Source organism: Poecilia formosa, unplaced genomic scaffold (genome assembly GCF_000485575.1).
Source record: "Poecilia formosa unplaced genomic scaffold, Poecilia_formosa-5.1.2 Scaffold1, whole genome shotgun sequence".
In the NCBI taxonomy this organism is placed as follows: domain Eukaryota; kingdom Metazoa; phylum Chordata; class Actinopteri; order Cyprinodontiformes; family Poeciliidae; genus Poecilia; species Poecilia formosa.
This window is the reverse complement of record NW_006799940.1, coordinates 1,620,649-1,638,490: the sequence shown is the minus strand read 5'-3', so window position 1 is coordinate 1,638,490 and position 17,842 is coordinate 1,620,649. Positions and strand designations below refer to the sequence as shown.

At 36.5% G+C, this 17,842-nt stretch overlaps 2 protein-coding genes across 4 annotated transcripts; both read left to right on the top strand.

The window, feature by feature from the left end:
* The first annotated feature begins 5,326 nt into the window (after window positions 1–5,326).
* katnbl1 (katanin p80 subunit B-like 1) lies at window positions 5,327–12,012 on the top strand. 3 transcript variants are annotated; one of them, XM_016668035.1, is made up of 10 exons: window positions 5,327–5,556; window positions 6,022–6,146; window positions 6,277–6,314; window positions 7,911–8,181; window positions 8,260–8,375; window positions 8,457–8,507; window positions 9,181–9,270; window positions 9,941–10,045; window positions 11,260–11,353; window positions 11,470–12,012. In XM_016668035.1, exons 2-10 carry the CDS (start codon window positions 6,033–6,035, stop codon window positions 11,500–11,502), a joined length of 912 nt encoding a protein of 303 aa, XP_016523521.1. In that variant the 5' UTR covers window positions 5,327–5,556; window positions 6,022–6,032; the 3' UTR covers window positions 11,503–12,012. The 3 variants fall into 3 exon arrangements, with proteins under 3 accessions (XP_016523521.1, XP_007541095.1, XP_007541027.1); XM_007541033.2 differs by having other exon boundaries at window positions 5,329–5,528; window positions 6,040–6,146; XM_007540965.2 differs by having other exon boundaries at window positions 5,329–5,528.
* A 687-nt stretch (window positions 12,013–12,699) lies between these two features.
* On the top strand, window positions 12,700–16,855 carry emc7b (ER membrane protein complex subunit 7b). The gene is made up of 5 exons (XM_007540857.2): window positions 12,700–13,041; window positions 13,957–14,076; window positions 14,156–14,294; window positions 14,530–14,610; window positions 16,038–16,855. Exons 1-5 carry the CDS (start codon window positions 12,809–12,811, stop codon window positions 16,188–16,190), a joined length of 726 nt encoding a protein of 241 aa, XP_007540919.1. The 5' UTR covers window positions 12,700–12,808; the 3' UTR covers window positions 16,191–16,855.
* Window positions 16,856–17,842: the final 987 nt, after the last annotated feature.

Below are 17,842 nucleotides of genomic sequence, written 5' to 3'. Positions count from 1 at the left end.
GTGGCACAATGAACGTCCTGTGCTGGGTCACTCTTGCATGTCTTCTTTTGGCTTCTTTCAGGCAAGCATCTTTAATTTCTGGGCTTACCAAAACACAGCAGGAAAGAAGCAAAACAAAAAAAAGGCTTGTGGTAGAAAAAAAAAACTTTCTTGTCCATCATCAAAGAATCTAAAGCGGCTGGTTCTTCTTTGATGAAGGGAAGTTTCTTATTTGGACGAGTCGTGTGAGTGGGGCAGTGTGGCTAAAGGTTTAACAGGGTGGACTGTGTCTTACCTGGAAAATGCTGCTCCTGTGATGAATAAATCCAGCTCTTTAGGTCCTCTGACTCTGTGAAACTCTTGTTTCCTAACATTTAACCCCAATTTGTTGGTTGAGCTTCTACCAATATTTTTGCTCAAAAACTAAAACTCCAAAGCAAAAGCGATTAGGATAATCCAATATGTTTCTCAGACTATTCTTTATTTTTCTGTGAAACATAAACTTCCTTCTTTATCTCCTGATAATTTATTTTGTTGTGATGTTGCTCTTTGTAGGTCTGGGATAGACTCAGGAATATTTTTTGGAGATAATAGATGCATGTATTTGTTTTCTTGATCTAAAAATGGCAAAAACTGACTTAAATTTGGCAATCAAGTGAAAAAAATGTTCACATATGCAACTGGTTCAAATTGAATTTTTTTCGATTTATCAGCATTATTATAATAAATCTTGCTATTTTATATGGATCTTACCAACAATGCTGGCTTGTTTTAATCAGTCTTAGCTGTAAGTCAGCATAAATACTCTGAACTTTATCTGCTCAGAGTCTAAATGCTCTGCATACACAATTCTGGAGGAACTGAAAAGAGGATTCATTGGTATTTTAACAGTTTGTGAACGGGTTTTATCAACACATTCTGGCACAACCGGCCCCTTTAAGAGCATTCATGATTGATTGATTGATTTGGCCCAAAACGAAATGAGTTTGACGCCCCTGGTCTAGGTGACATGTCAACTTTTAAAACCTCTGAGAGAAACGAGTCCAAATCTAAATCTAATAAAGCATTTTACAATCCTGTTAAACAAAATATGCAACAGTGTTTTTCATGCCAACTCTTTTGACTCTGTAATTGTCTTATTTTGGCGTGTGATTTAAAAACCTCTCTGGGACTTTGGTAATCATTTGGCTGTCTACAAATCCCAGTGAAACCATTAAAGGAGATCTGAACAGCTGGATCTACCAGCTTTAATCAGTTACAGACAAACGCTGCCATCTAGTGCTGGAATGTGCATTTAACAATCTCTCAGTGTCTGTCATCTGTTTGCTGTGATGGGCCACCTACTTTGAGATTTATCTCATCAGACTATCAAAAAGAGATTCTCTGCTCCATTTTGATGGTCTGAAAAAGCTTGAATGTTGATGCAGAAGGTTCAAATGTTCTTGAACTTTCTGTCTTCTCTTTTTGTCAAGCTGTAATCATCACTGTATTTTATTTAGATTTGACGTGGTTGACCATCTCACACTATAGCATACCAACGTGAGATCAAAGAAAATGATACATGGTGATGATGCAAAAATTAGCCATGTTACTCTGATGCCCCTAAATTAAATTACAGAAGCCTCTAGTTCGTAAATATGCCAAACTTTTCATATTTTATTTGTACAATTTTTTTATGATTCTCTCTTCATTTTTGTGTCAGTCACACAAAACACAATGAAATATACTGAAGGTTGAGGTTAGTTACATGTCAAATAAAAAAAATGGTGAGAAGATTTTTGAGGTGTGAATACTTTGAAGTCTTGTTGTGTTATTTATCCATGGATGGTAAAAGTATTTCCTTTATGGAAAAAAAAATGTTTTGATTTTAATCTCAGAATTCTGACTTTTTTCTCAGAATTCTGATCTTAATCTCAGAATTCTTAGGGGGTTTTTTTTGTTTTGTTTTTGTTTTTTTAAGAATTCTGGCTCTTTTTTTTGTCAGAATTCTATCTTTACTCCAAGAATTCTGATTTTTAAATCAGAATGATTGTTTTCCCAGAATGCTGACATTAATATTCAGAAATCAATAAAAATTGATTAGGGCCACTTTTCCAGTGGCCCTAATCATCTTCCATTATTCCCACTCAAAAGCATAGGTAAAGTCCAGTCCTGTTTTTTGCTTATAATTACACACAGAGCCTGGTTCTGTTTAGCAGAAAAATCTGAGATACAGATGAACTTTCTGAACAGTGTAAAGGTTCCCACGCTGATCCAACCAGCTGGTGGCTTTTATTTCAGGGAAATTGCATCAGTGTCTCCTGCTGGCTTTCTGGTGATGCTCTCTTGCTGCCAGATGAAAAGAGTAGCTCCACCAAACACAGGATCTGTGGGGAATAATGGAAATATATGTATATGTCAGCTGAGGTTGGGCTAAGAAGGGAGTTTTATGTTTTTGGAGCATCTACATTAAAATTCCTCTGGGATTTTTAATCCGAGCCCCAAAGCTCTCTGTCTGCTTTGAGATATTCACCCAGGAATGTTGAAATCTCTGCCTCCGCTGCTCTCTTGATGTCTTTGTCATCTTTTTCATTTCATGTGGGTTTGCACTTTGCAAACAAGAAGCCTTTTGTTTATGCGCTGAGCTGATTGGGTAACAGAGAGACTGTCATTTCAAAAATATTTCCAAATGATGTCAGTGCATTTATTTACTGTATATGGAACTCTGGATGCAAGGATAGCAGGTCAACAAAACATTTCTAATCCCCGATCAGACGGTGTGACATGGAAAATGTCACACGGGCAATAATTTTTTTATTTGCCAAAGTATAGAAAAGCAAAGTGTAGAATAAGAGAAATATGGAAGAGGATTAGGGCCACTGACTTTAATCTCAGTCAATGGCCCTCACTTTAATCAGACTTATTCCTCAGAATTCTGAGACTAAATTCGGAATTCTGACTTATTCAGAATTGTGACTTTTTTGAGAATTCTGAGTTTTGAGTCAGAATTCTGAGAAAAAAGTTGGAATTCTGAGAAAAAGTCAGAATTCAGAGATTAAAGTCAAAATTCTATTTTTTCCCCAGTGGCCCTAAAACCAGGCACCCTGTAGTAATCTGTAAATTGAGTTTTTTTTCTCCTTCCTTTTTTTGATAAAAGAAATTTGATCTACATCATTTCAAGATTCTCCACTTTTAGGCCTGAAATATCCTCATATTTTATGAATACTTGACAAAAATGTCATGTTTTCTCTGCTTATTGTAATATACTTACCTGTGAAAGCGAAACGCAAATAAAGCAGGAAGGGTCATAGATTTCCAGGAGTTTGGTCAAATAAACTGGTCAATTTTAGTTAATTATTACATAAGTGCTGTAGAATTATTGGTCTTTTTTTTTTTCAGAAAGTTGGAGTTGATTTCTTTGAGCTTCGTTTAAATAACAGTTTCTTTCACTCAGAGCCGGAAGAGATTTTTTCTGCACTCAAACGTCCTGCTTAGCAGTAAGCACATCCTGCTAAAAGAGACTAAACAGCCTTTCACAAGTATGGAGGGGATTTTCTGCACCTCAGCCAATTTCCAGCTTAAATTTCAAACACCCACAGACTCCAGCAAACACTCTGCTTTTATCCGGGTGAAACCTTGTAATGTAAATCCTTCCTTGCTGATGTAAATCTGATAATGCTCTTAGTCTCTTTGTGGGTGGTTGTTTTTATCTGAGAAGATCAGACATTGAAATCTTTCCAAGTTATTACTTAAAATGTTTCCAATAAGCCTAAAGGGAGCTGGAATAAACAAGGTTTGTTGTGATATAATTGATTTATATCCGCTAGATGTTCAGAACTGCAAAAGAATGGGCAGAAAATGTTGAAATATTTTTTACAACCTTATAAAATTATTGATTTAGATTCGACTTTTTTATTTGAGCCCATTCACAGCCTGCTTTTACCTAAACTCATCATAAGACATCAATAAAAATGTCTGAAATCTTAAAAACACTCCATTTACCCTTTCAGATCCCCTCACTGTCATCTGCAGGGCCCTCTGGTTTGCTATTTTTCAGTTTAGTCAGTAACTTTTGCTGTTATTTGTTACAAAACTCCTACAGTGAAATAAAACAAGCACTTCTTATTCTAAATAACTTACAGTCAAAAATGTCACTAAAAATGCTTAGAGAAGTAGAGTTGGATCTAAATATCTTCCAGATAAAATGGAAATCAAACGACTTGGACTCTTAATGCACCACAGATTAAGCTAAGACAAAAAAAAAGAAAAAGAAAAACTTTAATCAAATATAGACATTTGTTTTGGAATATTGATCAGTTTGTCTGAAAAGAGAAACTCATAATTTGGTGTTTTTGTGTCGTGTATGCAGCTGGAGGCTGATCATGATCAGCCACAGATCACCAGAAATGTTCATATTTGTGGTTGTCTGGAGACAGAAACATCCACATTTTAAATGTGCAAGTTTCTCCAAAACAAAGCCCCGTCGGTATGTGTTGGTTCATTTTCAATTCTTCCAGTATATGTTGGCTGGATTTTACATGCATTACCATAATGAATGAACCGTTAAACCTTCCAAAGAAAATTGGGTCACTGGTTTGTTATTGTTCCTATTGTCTTTGAATTAAGAGAATCAAAATGTCTGGCATCCAGATTGTCAATTAAATAAAAATATAATCTTTTCTGGGGAGAATTTCAGATATTTCCATGTTAATACTTAGACGGAGGAGCAACAAAAAATGTCATGCGAAGGAAAGCTTCTTTGTATGACATTGAAGGTAAGTATCATTGGCTTCCAGATTTATGTACTGAGGATTCCTATTAGTTTGATATACAGCAAATGCATATTGAAATGCATAAGTTATATAAACACAGAAAAGGTAACATTAATTGGTGAAGATTACATGCACTCATCTTTTCATAAAGTTTAATTTTTCATGACCCTCTGTCTACACAGATCAGCATTAATAATAAAATCAGCATTTTATATCAGTATTAATAATAAAAAATAAATATAAATACACAAAACGTGTTGGAAGAGTGTTTGGTGGCTGAGTGAGAACATGAGAAAGTTAGAAAAGGATTGATTCTCTGTCATTAAAAATAAAACAGAAAAGTGTAAGAAGAACCCCACACACAAGACCAGGTCTATTTATTTATTTTAGACTTTTGTTGTTTTAACAACAGCTGTCGATTAAACTGAAAATTACATTGACATTATTTTGTGAGTCGTTTTTCTTAGAAATCGTCCAGAAGCGACGTGAAAATGCCGCTCTACCTTTACCAATCTGCAGTGCAGACTACCTACCACATGATGGCGCCATAGCGTGGCGTTACAAATGCTTGTTTGACAACGTCCACCAGTCGTCGCTGAAACTACCCAAACTCCATTCCTTTCTTTGCCAAAATCAATCCCACAATCCCGCACACCGGTGGTGTATTCATTTGAATGGTGAAACTGTGAGGCGTTAACATCGAGGTGGAGTTTTCAGTCTGAGTTTAACCAGTTTTTCACGTATTTTTTGGATTTGCGCACCTCCGGGAGCTCTTACTACAACCTACAAAATGAGTCGGTTGGTATTCGATCCCCCGATGTAAATGGTGAAAACAGTAGCTTGTCGGAATTACCATTTGTTTTTATGTGAAGCCATATGTTCCCTGAAGGTGGCGAGGCTAACCTGTTAGCCAGCTAGCTCGTAGCAGCGGCCCAGCTCGTTACTTTTGACGTTCCGTGTTTTCTTCGCAGTTGAGCTAAATGCTAAAAGTTAAAGCCACTTGTAACGTCAGTTGAGTAGTATTAACTGCCGTTTTATCAGCTAATGTTCACTTTCCTTACATGGCCTGTTTTCGTCTTTATGAGAGCTAGAAGTGTATTCTGAACTTTAATTTCGACTTTTGTTGCAGCTTAACGAGTCTAAATCGGGAAACGCCTATTTAATTAAAACGTCTACACTTAGATGTACCTTTTACATTCTTAGTTGATGTTGTGTTAAAAGATAGCCTTAATGTTAGTTGCCAGGTCCGGATATGTGAGTTATGCTATCAATGATTATGTTTGTTCAACAGTGTCCCTTATTATGGCAGCTGGCAACCATTGTAAGCAACGGGAAGTCTTTAAGGTCAGCTGCCATAAATCCAATGGCTTTCTGCGGTCCTGCCTGCATGTTTCTACTGAAAAGAACATGAAGCAGGTATGAATACCAAGAACTATGGTTTAATGCATTAATACAGTAAATGTGTGTTAAATCCTGGTGAAAGTGAAGTGTAGATCAGTGGTTTCTAGTAGTGGTAGTCCCCTTATCCCCTATCCTTTTGTTTTAGGTGGATTTTATTAATAAGGAAGAATTAGATAAGGACAGGTGAGTCTCTAATTTCACATCCGTGGGGTTTGTCCAAATATAATCATTCACTCACCGTCCCACAGGTTAGCCCTGGAATATTACAGGTAGACCTCAAGAAATTAGAATATCATCAAACCGTTTAAGTGATTGAAATCTAAAATGAAGCATTCACATGTTGCATTATCTTTAAATGTAGAATTGGATAGTTCAAGATCATTTCTGTTATTAATTTCACCTTATCAAAACACAACATTCAGTTTTTAAAAGAATTGGTGTACATTTTTGATATGCCGTATCCAAACATATTCATTCAAATTATGTAGAAGGAAGTTAGTAGAAAAAGATTGAGAAGCAACAGGGACAGCTACAAATTTGAGAATATTTTTTGAAGCAAAGTCCATTCAAATGGGGAGGTGTATAAGTTATGTGTTGTGGCTGACTTGATTTCATTGTAAACATAAATCCTAGATAAAAATCCACCCAGTTACTGGAAAGTAATTGCATGTATTTTGATCCGAACAACACAGTTTTGTGAAAAAGTTACAACTGTATCCATCTGAAGTTTTGGAAAAGAAATGACTTTATTGTAATATTTTAATGAGTTTACAATAGTATCTTAAAACTCTCAAAACATTTTCTGTGGCAATTCTCAACAAATATATTACTGACATAGTACTGAATAGCAGGGTTTCCCTCTGTGTATTATAAGCCTGGCGGGCCACCAGGTATTCCTTGTGCCCCACCAGGCTTAGCATTGTTAATTTATCTTAGTTTTGTTTTTTTAATTATTGACATTTTTTAAGACTTTATAGTTGGTGTTTGGGTATTAATTTTCTGGTCTTCCAAAAATGCACAACTATCAAGTAATATTTTCAAATTTTATATAGTTATTTCTCAATTTGAAATATTTTTTAACTCAAAAACATGGCGGCCAGCTGGACTGCTGCCATGGGGGAAACCCTGCATAGGTGTACATTTGAAAAGGCTGACATTTCTGTATATTAAAAAAAGTTTTTTCTTTTTCTGCAACCTTTAGTTAAATAAAACCAATTTATAACCCAAAATATTATGGGCTTTTAAATTTTGATAACCAATTTCCTGTACTAGATATTTGTCATTTTTAAGCAGTCCCCATTTTATTTCTATTTCTAGACTCCAACATAAGGACAAACATTAAACTTTTGCCAAAAATTGATGAGTAAAAATTTCTTCTGTACCTCATAATTTTGAAACTCACAAGAAAAATGGATCCCCATAAAAATATGCAAACTAACAGCTAAAACTTAATATTTCAATCTTTATGTAAAAAGATTGAAATATTAAGTTTGAACAATAGTTTGGCCGTTTTTTAGTCAAAGTTATTAAGGTCTGAAGAGCAGCAGATTGAAGATTCCTGGGTTTGCTAATAATTGTTTTGAAAGCTGAATTTTGTGTTTTCATTAGCTGTTGGTCATAATCTATAATTTAGTTAGTTTTCAGTGATATTCTAATTGATTGAGATGCGCCTGTAAGTCATCTTCCCATTCCATCAACACAGAATGTTTTGTGGCATTGATTCTCACTTCCTGTCTGAACGACCGCTGCTTTGGCCCATCTCTGTGTTTCTCCCCTCAGATTCCAGGTGCATCACAGAGTGCAGAGTCTGGGGAAAACACAGCGGCCATTGCCTTGCAAGAGGAGGAGTTGTTCATCGGTGGAGGTGGGCGCAAAGCTGCACCGAAGGTCATCAAATGTAGGCCGTCTCCGTGGCCCTGGCATGGCCAACAAGGAAAATGAGGTGACATGCTCCGATGACGTGCGGGGCGTTCACTCCAGGCCGCCGATGAACCCTGCTGAGGCTTCCAAGATGGCAGGGGCCAGCTCCAAGTACGCGGACTTTACCGAGGTGAGAAACGGACTTGTAAAAGAACATTCACCGTCTTGGTTTTTCTCTTACACACAAGGATTTTTTATTTCTTACAAGTTATCAAAGGACCATGAAGCTATGACCCACATTCTCTTTGGAAGAGATCTCCGACTTAAAGTAGCCCTGACACTATGGCGAAGAAATGCCAGCGAGCTGGTGTCCTACCTTATCAGGTAAAATTATATCGTATTATTTGGTGCTTTGGGCTTTTTCTCAATCCATGTGACTCATTTTTAGTTGTTTTTGCTCCTCAGAATACAAGACACAGGAGTGCTGCTTGACTGCTTACCTGTCTTAACTAACAAGTGAGTCACATTTCATTTTTATAGCCCAGCTGTTACATTTTTAAGTTGTTTTTTTTTCACAACTGGTGGTTTTAAAACGTAACATGTAGGATAGGATTATACAGCTGAAGCTATAAGTTTACATACAGCAAATAAAAATGCATACACATTTATTTCTCACTCTCTGAAGCTAAATTAGACCAAACTTTTCTGGTTTTGTCAGTTAGAAGTACTAAAATTATTTCTATTTGGTAAATGTTAGAAAACTTATTGAGATTTTATTTTTGTGACCATCTTTGAATTCAGAAGATTACATATCAGGGAAATTTGTCTTTTAAACTTCTGGTTTCAACTGTACCTTGTCAATATATATTATAATTATATTAATACAAATAAAAACACTTAAAAATATCAATAAATACCACAATAAGTGATAAAAATCAATGTACTTTTAGTGATCTCAACTTCTTTTTCTTCATTTCATTTAAATATGAGTTGTGTTATTTTATGGCTGAACTGATTGTGTGACATAAATAGATGCTAAAGAGAGTCTACTGCTTTAATGAAATAAAGTATTTTACTTTTCTGCCTCTTCTATAGAAAATTCAGGTGTTCGATCATTAAATCCCCTTCAGTCAACTGTGAATCGTCATCCATTGATTATTTATGCTTCTTTTTTTTCTGATTTTATTAGCCTTCAAACTGAAGCACCATGTTTGTCACTTGGCTGCTGTGTTGACCTGCTGCCCCAAGTCAAAGTCATTCTTTCCAGCAAATATGAAGAGTAAGTTCCTCTGATGTCATCAATGTTGTATCACCACATCCATCCAAGAAGTTTTAGTTGTTGTGATTTCTTCCCTTACCTTTCCCTGCTAACCATGGAGCTGAAGAAATACTAGTTTTTGTGAAAAGGAGGAAGGTGGCAATCTTGGACCGCTTTGGTCATTTTATTCTGTATTTTGGAGTGTAAACTGTGAGAAAATATTTTAAATATAAGGGTCAAAATTTCTTAAAGACTTCAGAGATTGTTTTTCCTTCCATATTTGGGGAAATGCTGAAGCAGAAATTCCTTTCATTAGTTTTTCAGTACACTTAATGAAAGTATTACAACATAAACTGATGTATTAAAACACTTTAGTGTTTTTACACACTGAATCATTGTGGATAACATAAGATGTTGTGTGCAAGTAAAAATATAAAACTGATTTAATTTTAATGTTACCAGAAATTACGAGAGGCAGAGGATGATATGACTAAAGTAAAGGAATCATACCATTCGTTCAACACAATGCTACCTGCTCCCTTTAGCTAATTCTGCTTGCCATTACATAACCAGGGGGGCGCTCTTCTTCTTACATTATACAAACCTGTTGTTTACGTCTAAGAATGACTGGGATGGGGTGAAAACCAGTCAGGCCCAACTACTGCATTTATTTGTTAATTTGTTTTGACAGACACATAACGGTGGCTTTACACTGGGTTCAGTCCGTCATCAGGAAATGGTGGCCTGAACTTTCCAAAGCCGAGAAGAGACTGCAGGACAGTTGTTCAGAGGACAGGTGGGTGTGCCATGTTGATTACCATCTTGAAGAATCTCTAAAGTTGAACCTTTGATCGTCTTGTGACACTCGTATTTCAGAATGAGCGAGGATTTTAGCTCTGTTGACGACAGCAGCTGAATGTAGAACAAAATAAAATGCGTTCAGTTGAAATTAGTGCTTTCTTTAGTTCATATTAAAAGACGGGGTCAAGACTTTGGCATGTGCACTTAAAAAAAACTATCCAGAGGCTTTTTGGCAATAAGTTCATGTTTTGTGGTGTCTAGATAATGAGCTGTTTCAAAAACCTTTGAAATGTAAGGTTACAAATCAACAAGCACAGCCTCTCACCTAGCAACCGCAGGAAAGCCCATCCTGTCACCTAGCAACCAGAGCTGAGCTCCAGGATGTTTGGTCAGCAGGTTAAACTGCTGTACAATGGCTGCTGGAAAAGACAAGTGCTTTGTTTTTTACTTGCCATCCCGTTTTTTACTTGCCATCCCAAAATCACTTACTAAATTATTGTTGATTGTGCAGGAGGCTCTACTAATGCTTTTCAAAGATGTATGGTTGTATGACTGTGCATCTGTTTGCAGCCATTTTCACATGCGAGTGTAAATGCTGATTTTTGGGGCAACTTATTTGGATTTGAAGTGACAAGAGGCCCAAAAACAGCTAATTCTGAAAGGAGCTCAATAGCATATGGAAATCTGATTATCTAAGAATTATTCTGTGCAAAAAATTTATTAAACATGTTTTGTATACCTGTAGGCCTATCCTAACCTGTTCAAGGAAGCATAGTGGGTCATTTTCCAAGGTTTCTCTCAGAAAACCTGGTGGTTGAGCGCCAGGGAAGTCATTCACCCTGCAGCCCGTTGTGTTTTTGAGTTTAAAAATGTTTAAAGTTAACGGAAAATTGGAAATGTCACTTAATAATTATGTATTATTAAAAGACTGGAAGATTAATACCTGAAAACCAACTATAAAGTCTTAAAAAATGTAAACATTTTAAAAAGACTTAAAAAAAAATAAGCAATCCTTAGCCTGGTGGAGGCACAAGTAAAGCCTGGTGGCCCACCAGGCTTAAAATACACCAGGGAAACTATGGCTTTAAGTTTGTAAGTTCTGGTAGTTTTCCAGGTTCTAGTTAAAGTATTGGTTGGTGTTTGCAGCTACGAGTTGTCAGCCTGTAAGAACCACTAGACAACATGTTAACACTTTTGTGTTTGTTTCAGGAATGTCGATGTCATGAAGCAACGACTGAAGGACTTGTGGAAGGAAGGATCTCAATTATGTTTGGTTTCAGGATCAGTGGGAGAGCTGGCGAAAGTAAGTCCACTTCAACTGCAGTCTCTGAATATTTTTATTCAGTTTTAGTATTGTTTAATGACTTAAAAAAATTATATTTTAATTAATTATCATGCTGTCTCTCTTTTGTTTCGCAGACCATTGAATCTCATCTCTCTCAACTGCCCTGACAGCTAATAAATGTAGCACTTTGAGGCATGTGACCACTACTGCTGATCATGGCTGTATTTTGAACTGATAATGTTTGCCAGAGAAATGGACTGGTTCACTCTGCGGACACTCAAACCTCTTAACTGGGACTGAACTTGATCATTCAGACAAATCTCCTCAGCTGGAGCTGGGGACTCCTCTGGAGGAGGGCAGCAAGCCTGCACAGAAAATGACTACTTCACATTGAAGTGGACCGTCTTGTGAAGGGGCATGTTTAGTGGACCTCATGAGACCGGCCGTTATAATGCTCTATGAAGTGCCAATGTCTTTGTCTCTCACTAAATCACTTGTCTTTGAAATGCCCTGTTTTTTCTTCTTCTGTGTGCCTGGTTTCTCTGGAATCAGGAACTTGAATCTCCAAGAGTCTTTAAGTTATTAGTTGTCTTGCCTCTTCTCGTTTTGTTTGACCACCAAATGTCTAAACAAGTGATTCTTTTAATTTTCTTTTAAATAAATTTCCTAAAAAAAAATACAGTATTGCTTTTCTTCTTGCTGTGATTTGTCTATGCATTTTTGTTGAACCAGTTTTCTGTGACATTCAACATCAGCCTTCATAATATTGGATATCTCTGCTCTAGTCAAGTATATGATTGTAACGCTAGAAAAAAACTGTTTGGTCCTCCTTGAGAAAAAATAAAATGTCCAGTTTGTGGTGATGGTTTTGGACAAAACAACAAAAATAAACTCAAAGACAAATTATAAGCAAAGTAAATGCAACTTTAAATCTCAAAACGTAAGCTAGAAACTTACTGCCAAATGTATACAGTTTAGTAGATGAAAGTGCAGTGAAAGCATATTAGATTGTTCCCACCAATATTTGGCAATTAAAAACAGATGAAGTGCCTAATCTAACAATCCACGATAGATTAATAATTTTTTATTTTTATGAAACTTTACCTTTTTTTTTCCTTCAGTCAGAGGCTCCACCTAGATCTCTGTAATACTGACCGCTACAGGAGATCGTTCTTACCAACAGCATTTACCTCTCTTTGAAGGAAATTATTTAATGTGTTAAGATACAACTTAATTTATCTCTGGTTATAAAATAATTTTTGAATTGAATTCAGTTATTCTAGTAAGAGTAATAAATAAAACAATTAAAAAACATTTGGTACCGAAATTTGTATATCGTTTTTCCGGATGTGACGTCACTTCCCCGCAGAGACAGCTGATGTTGAAATAAGCGCTTCTCCCATAACCTGCCATCAAATACATGTCACTGCGAAGATTATTTGAGGTCGCTTTAGTTTAACACCAACGGACAGCATGTCGCAGAGGGGAAGCGTGCCGCTGTTATGGCTTTTCATTCAGGCCGGGCTCGTCCTGGTTAGCTGTTTCACCGACATGGAAACGGGGCCTGGTGCAGGTGTATCGACGCAGCCGAACGGAGATAAGTTCAAAATCGAGGGAAGAGCGATCGTTCCTGGCGTGAAAACGCAAGACTGGGTCTCTACGGCCAGAGTCTTGGTAGAAGGCGAGGAATATGTGGGATTTTTAAGGTAAGAAATTACTAAAGACTCTCCAGCGGTTAGCTTGTTTGCTAAGTGTTTAGCGTTAGCAGTGCTGGTTAGCATGTCAAGATCAGGTGACCGCACGGTTGATGCAGAACACAAATAATGGCTTAAAACTGGTAGATTACTTACATGTTAATACACCTGGATATAATTATATTAACCATGTACAAGAATTTGGTTAATTTCTACATAAACAGCACCTAAGGCCCGCATGCTAAATGCTACGTGTGGGCCTCTTGAGAGTAGAGTCTGTTGTCAACATGGTAACGGTTCAAACCAATGTTTTCTACAAAACATGACGGATAATGGCTTCTTATTATACAAAAAATTTCTCTGAAAAGTTGTTTTCAAATATTGGAGCTAATGAGAATAGCATGTTTACAGTACAAAACAATACATAACAGTCCTTTTAATTTCTTTTCTCTATGGATACAAACCAAACACTCGTTTCCAGGTGTAGTTCTGTGTTTAGATTGCTGTCGTTTCTCCTCCTCCCGTGACTTTCCAAAAAGCAATTTTTCCATATGTCATAACTCAAATGCAAAATGCACTTAACAGTCAGTTATAATTGAACACAACTATTAAATATGCAATTAAATAATTACTGCCATATATGCATGTGTTACCCCAGATACGACAGTTGTCACTCTTGTACAGGAGGTTGGTGTCTTTCAGAAAATTGTGTTTACATTATCTTTCAGTGTTATTTCACTCAACTATTTAGCATATCTCAAACAAAAGCAACACAATTTAGATGCTATATCTTTTTATTGTTTTAATATTAAGGATACGATGTGTTGTGGTTGCAGAATGTATGATTTAAATCTGTTTTTAATAATACAGAAATCTTTAAAAATTACTATATTATTTGCAAAAATTTTGCCCTTTTGTCCTTTACAGAACTGATGGGAGTTTTGCAGTTAATGACATCCCTTCTGGATCTTATGTTCTGGAAGTTGTTACTCCTACATATAGATTTGAACCAGTTCGTGTTGATATCACTTCCAAAGGGAAAATGAGGTAAGGCTTTACCATAATTTAAGCCAAAAACACATTAGTTTCAGCAGTGACCCATATTGAAAACATGTCTCCTCCACAGGGCGCGTCTTGTGAACTACATTAAGACTTCAGAGGTGATTCGTCAGCCTTACCCACTTCAGATCAGAGCCAGTGGTCCTCACAGTTACTTCATGAAGAGAGAAACTTGGGGCTGGACAGATTTCCTCATGAATCCAATGGTAATAAAACTAATCAATAGCTCACTTAGAAATGACAATATCAGGAAAGCAATACTGGAGCTCAGGTGCTGTAAAAGGAATATTAAACTCGTTTATATTTCCTGTAAATTAATTATCACTACTTGTGATTTAGATCTTGTCACATTCAGTTTACATATGAACCTGTTTAGACTTTTGTCACCAATGAATTGAACTCCAGGTGAATTCCTCATTTAGATGTTTGTTGCTTCTGCAGGTGATGATGATGGTTTTACCTCTGCTCATAATTGTTCTGCTGCCCAAAGTCGTCAACACCAACGACCCAGAGATGAGGAAGGTAAGGAACACCTTCAGGTCTCCGGTTGGGTGTTTATAACAAGCAGCATTTTTAACTGGTGTAAAAGGCATTCTGGAGTTTAAATGTTGACCTCGTTATACTGATTTGTAATTGAATAACTTTCTCTTAGAGAACTCTAAGGAATAAAATCAACTTTCTAGGCAACGACTGGCCAGAAAAGATTGCAGGGTTTTTGAGTTTCTTATCTGATTCAGGTCAACAGTCAATTTCTTGTTTAACATTTATTTACTTTGCTTTGGAGGAGAAGAGGAAGGTGTTATCATAGCAGAGAGAGAAAAGGGAAAGCAACCGTGCAGAATTGACAGTAGGGACTTTGAAAGTTAAAACCAGGATGGGTAAAGTTAGAGAGTTGGACATGAAGCAGAGAAGAAGAAGGGTGGTATAAGATTTGTCAGGAGACCAAATGGAAAGGAAGCAAGGCTAGAAGCTGAAGAGCAGGGCTCACACTGCTCTACTTCAGTGTAGATGAAAAGAGAAATGAGGAGTTTATTCAGGACCTTCTGGTAGTGAAAAGAGTTTCAGATAGACTGATGAACCTGAAGCTCGAAATTTGAAATAATCATGGTCGGTATTCAGAGTTTCCCCCAGAAAACCTGCTAAGCTCGGTGGTAGAGCAGCCCACTGTGATTTTGTGTTTAATGTTAAAAGTCAGAAAAATTCAAAGGTGTACCAGCAGGCATCATAATTTGGAAATAACAGTGTGAGGCATAAGCAGGGGACACACACTTAATGCACACCCCTTTGCTTATTCCCTCTTTACTGTCAGTGGTGTATTAAAAATCCTATTTGAATTAAACAATGCTTAGCCTGGTGGGGAGGCAAGTAAAGCCTGGTGGCCCGCCAGGCTTATAATACACTCGGGGGGAACGTTGGGTATTGTTGGTGGTTATTCCCCACAACTGGGAAAAGAGGTGATGGGCAGGTTTGGTGTCTAGGGAAAAGACAACGAGGAACAGATGGGAAAGGGATGGAAATGGTTCTGAAGAGGCAGGAACACAGAGTGACTTATGATGGTGAACTTCAGCTTTTGTAGACATTATTTGTGACTTCAGCACAGTGGTTTTCAATGTGGGTACACCTTATTTGACTTATTTTGCATAAGTCTGAAATGAAACTGCCATAAACATGACGTAACGCCTGCTATGAACATGAATGACTCTTCATAAATATTTACACTGTTGTCATGAAGTGTCATTCAGTAAATAATGACACTTTTAATGGAAAGATAAATTAAAACCAGCATTAAGTGTCATTACAACACTTCATGACGTTCATGAAGACTCCTTCATGTTCATAACAGGTGTTATATCATGTTTATGACAGTCTTATGCACACCCTAATTAAGGCATTACAGACGACCGAAGGATGCTGGTCTGTAGTTTCTTAAATCCCTTCCATGTGTGCAGGAGATGGAGCAGTCCATGAACATGCTGAACCCCAACCCTGAGCTTCCAGACGTCTCTGAGCTCATGACCAAGCTCTTCTCCGGCTCCAAGGGCTCCAGCAAGACCGCCAGCAGCAGCAGCAAGGGCAGCAGGCCCGCAGCCAAGCGGAGGTAGTACTGTACCAACCTGCTGGAACTGACTCACTACGTCAAAGCAAAATTTTTCAAGTGTCATTTCCCCCCTTTCCCATTCACCTGGGTCTGCTGTACAGTTTTCTCCATCAGTAAATGTTCTGAGCACACCGTGGTTTCCAGTATACTGTCTGAAACGGAGCTGAGTGTTTTGGTTTCAAGCTGCACTGTGGAAAATGTTTGCTAAAGCTATTATTCCTACTTTCTGATTGTCTGTCCTACTTGTGTAGTTTTCCCACTGCTGCTAAATTCCTCTATCTAAAGACAAAAAGAGCCTATATACATATTCAGAGTTTTTCTTTTCCTGGAACGTTTTGGTAATCCGACTGTGAATGACATTGAAATTTTAAGATAAGTTCTTATTTAAAATTATAGATAAATAAATTAAAATGCTATATAATCTTTTTTTTATTTGAGAAGATCTGATTTGTTTGGGAGAAAACACTTGACCTCATTCTATGAATTATTATAGTGCACTGTATGCTTACATACTGTACATGATGTGCCTGAGGTGTATAAATTAAAGCAACGGTGGTTGGCAGGTAAAGAGTAAAGGAGGTGTGGCTGGTTTTCCAGGACTGCAGATTGTTGCTGGTTTTGCTTTTTAATAAAGTGGGAAGTAAAGTCAATATTAAAATCATTAACTCAGTTGTTTGTGTAAAATGTCCTTATTTCTTGATATTTAAGATTTTCCACATCTTTTCTACTAAGGCTGCACGTAACGATTAATTTTCAAACATTCAATTCCTTTTTTTTTTATAAGAAAATAAACATTTTATTGCCCAAAATGCAACAGCATAGCATTTCTTTAATATACGCTTGATAATTTGTAGCAAAGGATGCATCTACTGCTAAAAAATACTTTCAATGTGATTGTGATTAATAACTGAATAGCAATTACAGAATTTGAACCAAGTGACGCAAACACTTTTACTTGAGGAGTACTGGGTAAAATATATTTACAAAGGTTATTTTTTATTTATTTAAAATGCAAAAATGACATATATATAAATCATTCTTTTTTTTAAGTACAAACACATGGTTGGGGGAAAATGACTTGTACGGAAGTGGTTATGGCTTGGCAATATGGCTGAAAAACATATTACGATATAAGCATTTCCCATCAGTCGACATTGATAATTAGATTTTTGTATTAAATATCCAAAATACTGCTAAACTAATGATGTGACCTTTCCTCTTTTATCTGCAATTTCTTTATGAGTTGCTTTAATTTTCTCCTTTCACCCCTATTTGTTTTTTTAAGCAGTTATGGGTATTTTGGATATTTTAAACAAAAACTAATCAGTAATTTTTGATATGAACTGATATGAAATGCACCCTATCTCCCCTGTTTTGTTTTTTTTTAATCGTTTTTGGATGGGGTGTACTGAAATAAATTTTAAGATTTGGTACAATAACAAAAAAGCATTCATTCATTTTATCTTGATACTTTTTTTCGGCCATATTGCCCAGTCTTGGAGGAGATTATAAATATTTTTGACATGCTATTTCAATAAAAAAATAGAACATTGCTTTTCAAAAATTAAACTATTCTATATTGTATTTTTAAAGATGCCCGACTTATTTAGTTCTTGGTTGAATAAAACTGACTTGGGGTGCGAATAATTTTGACCC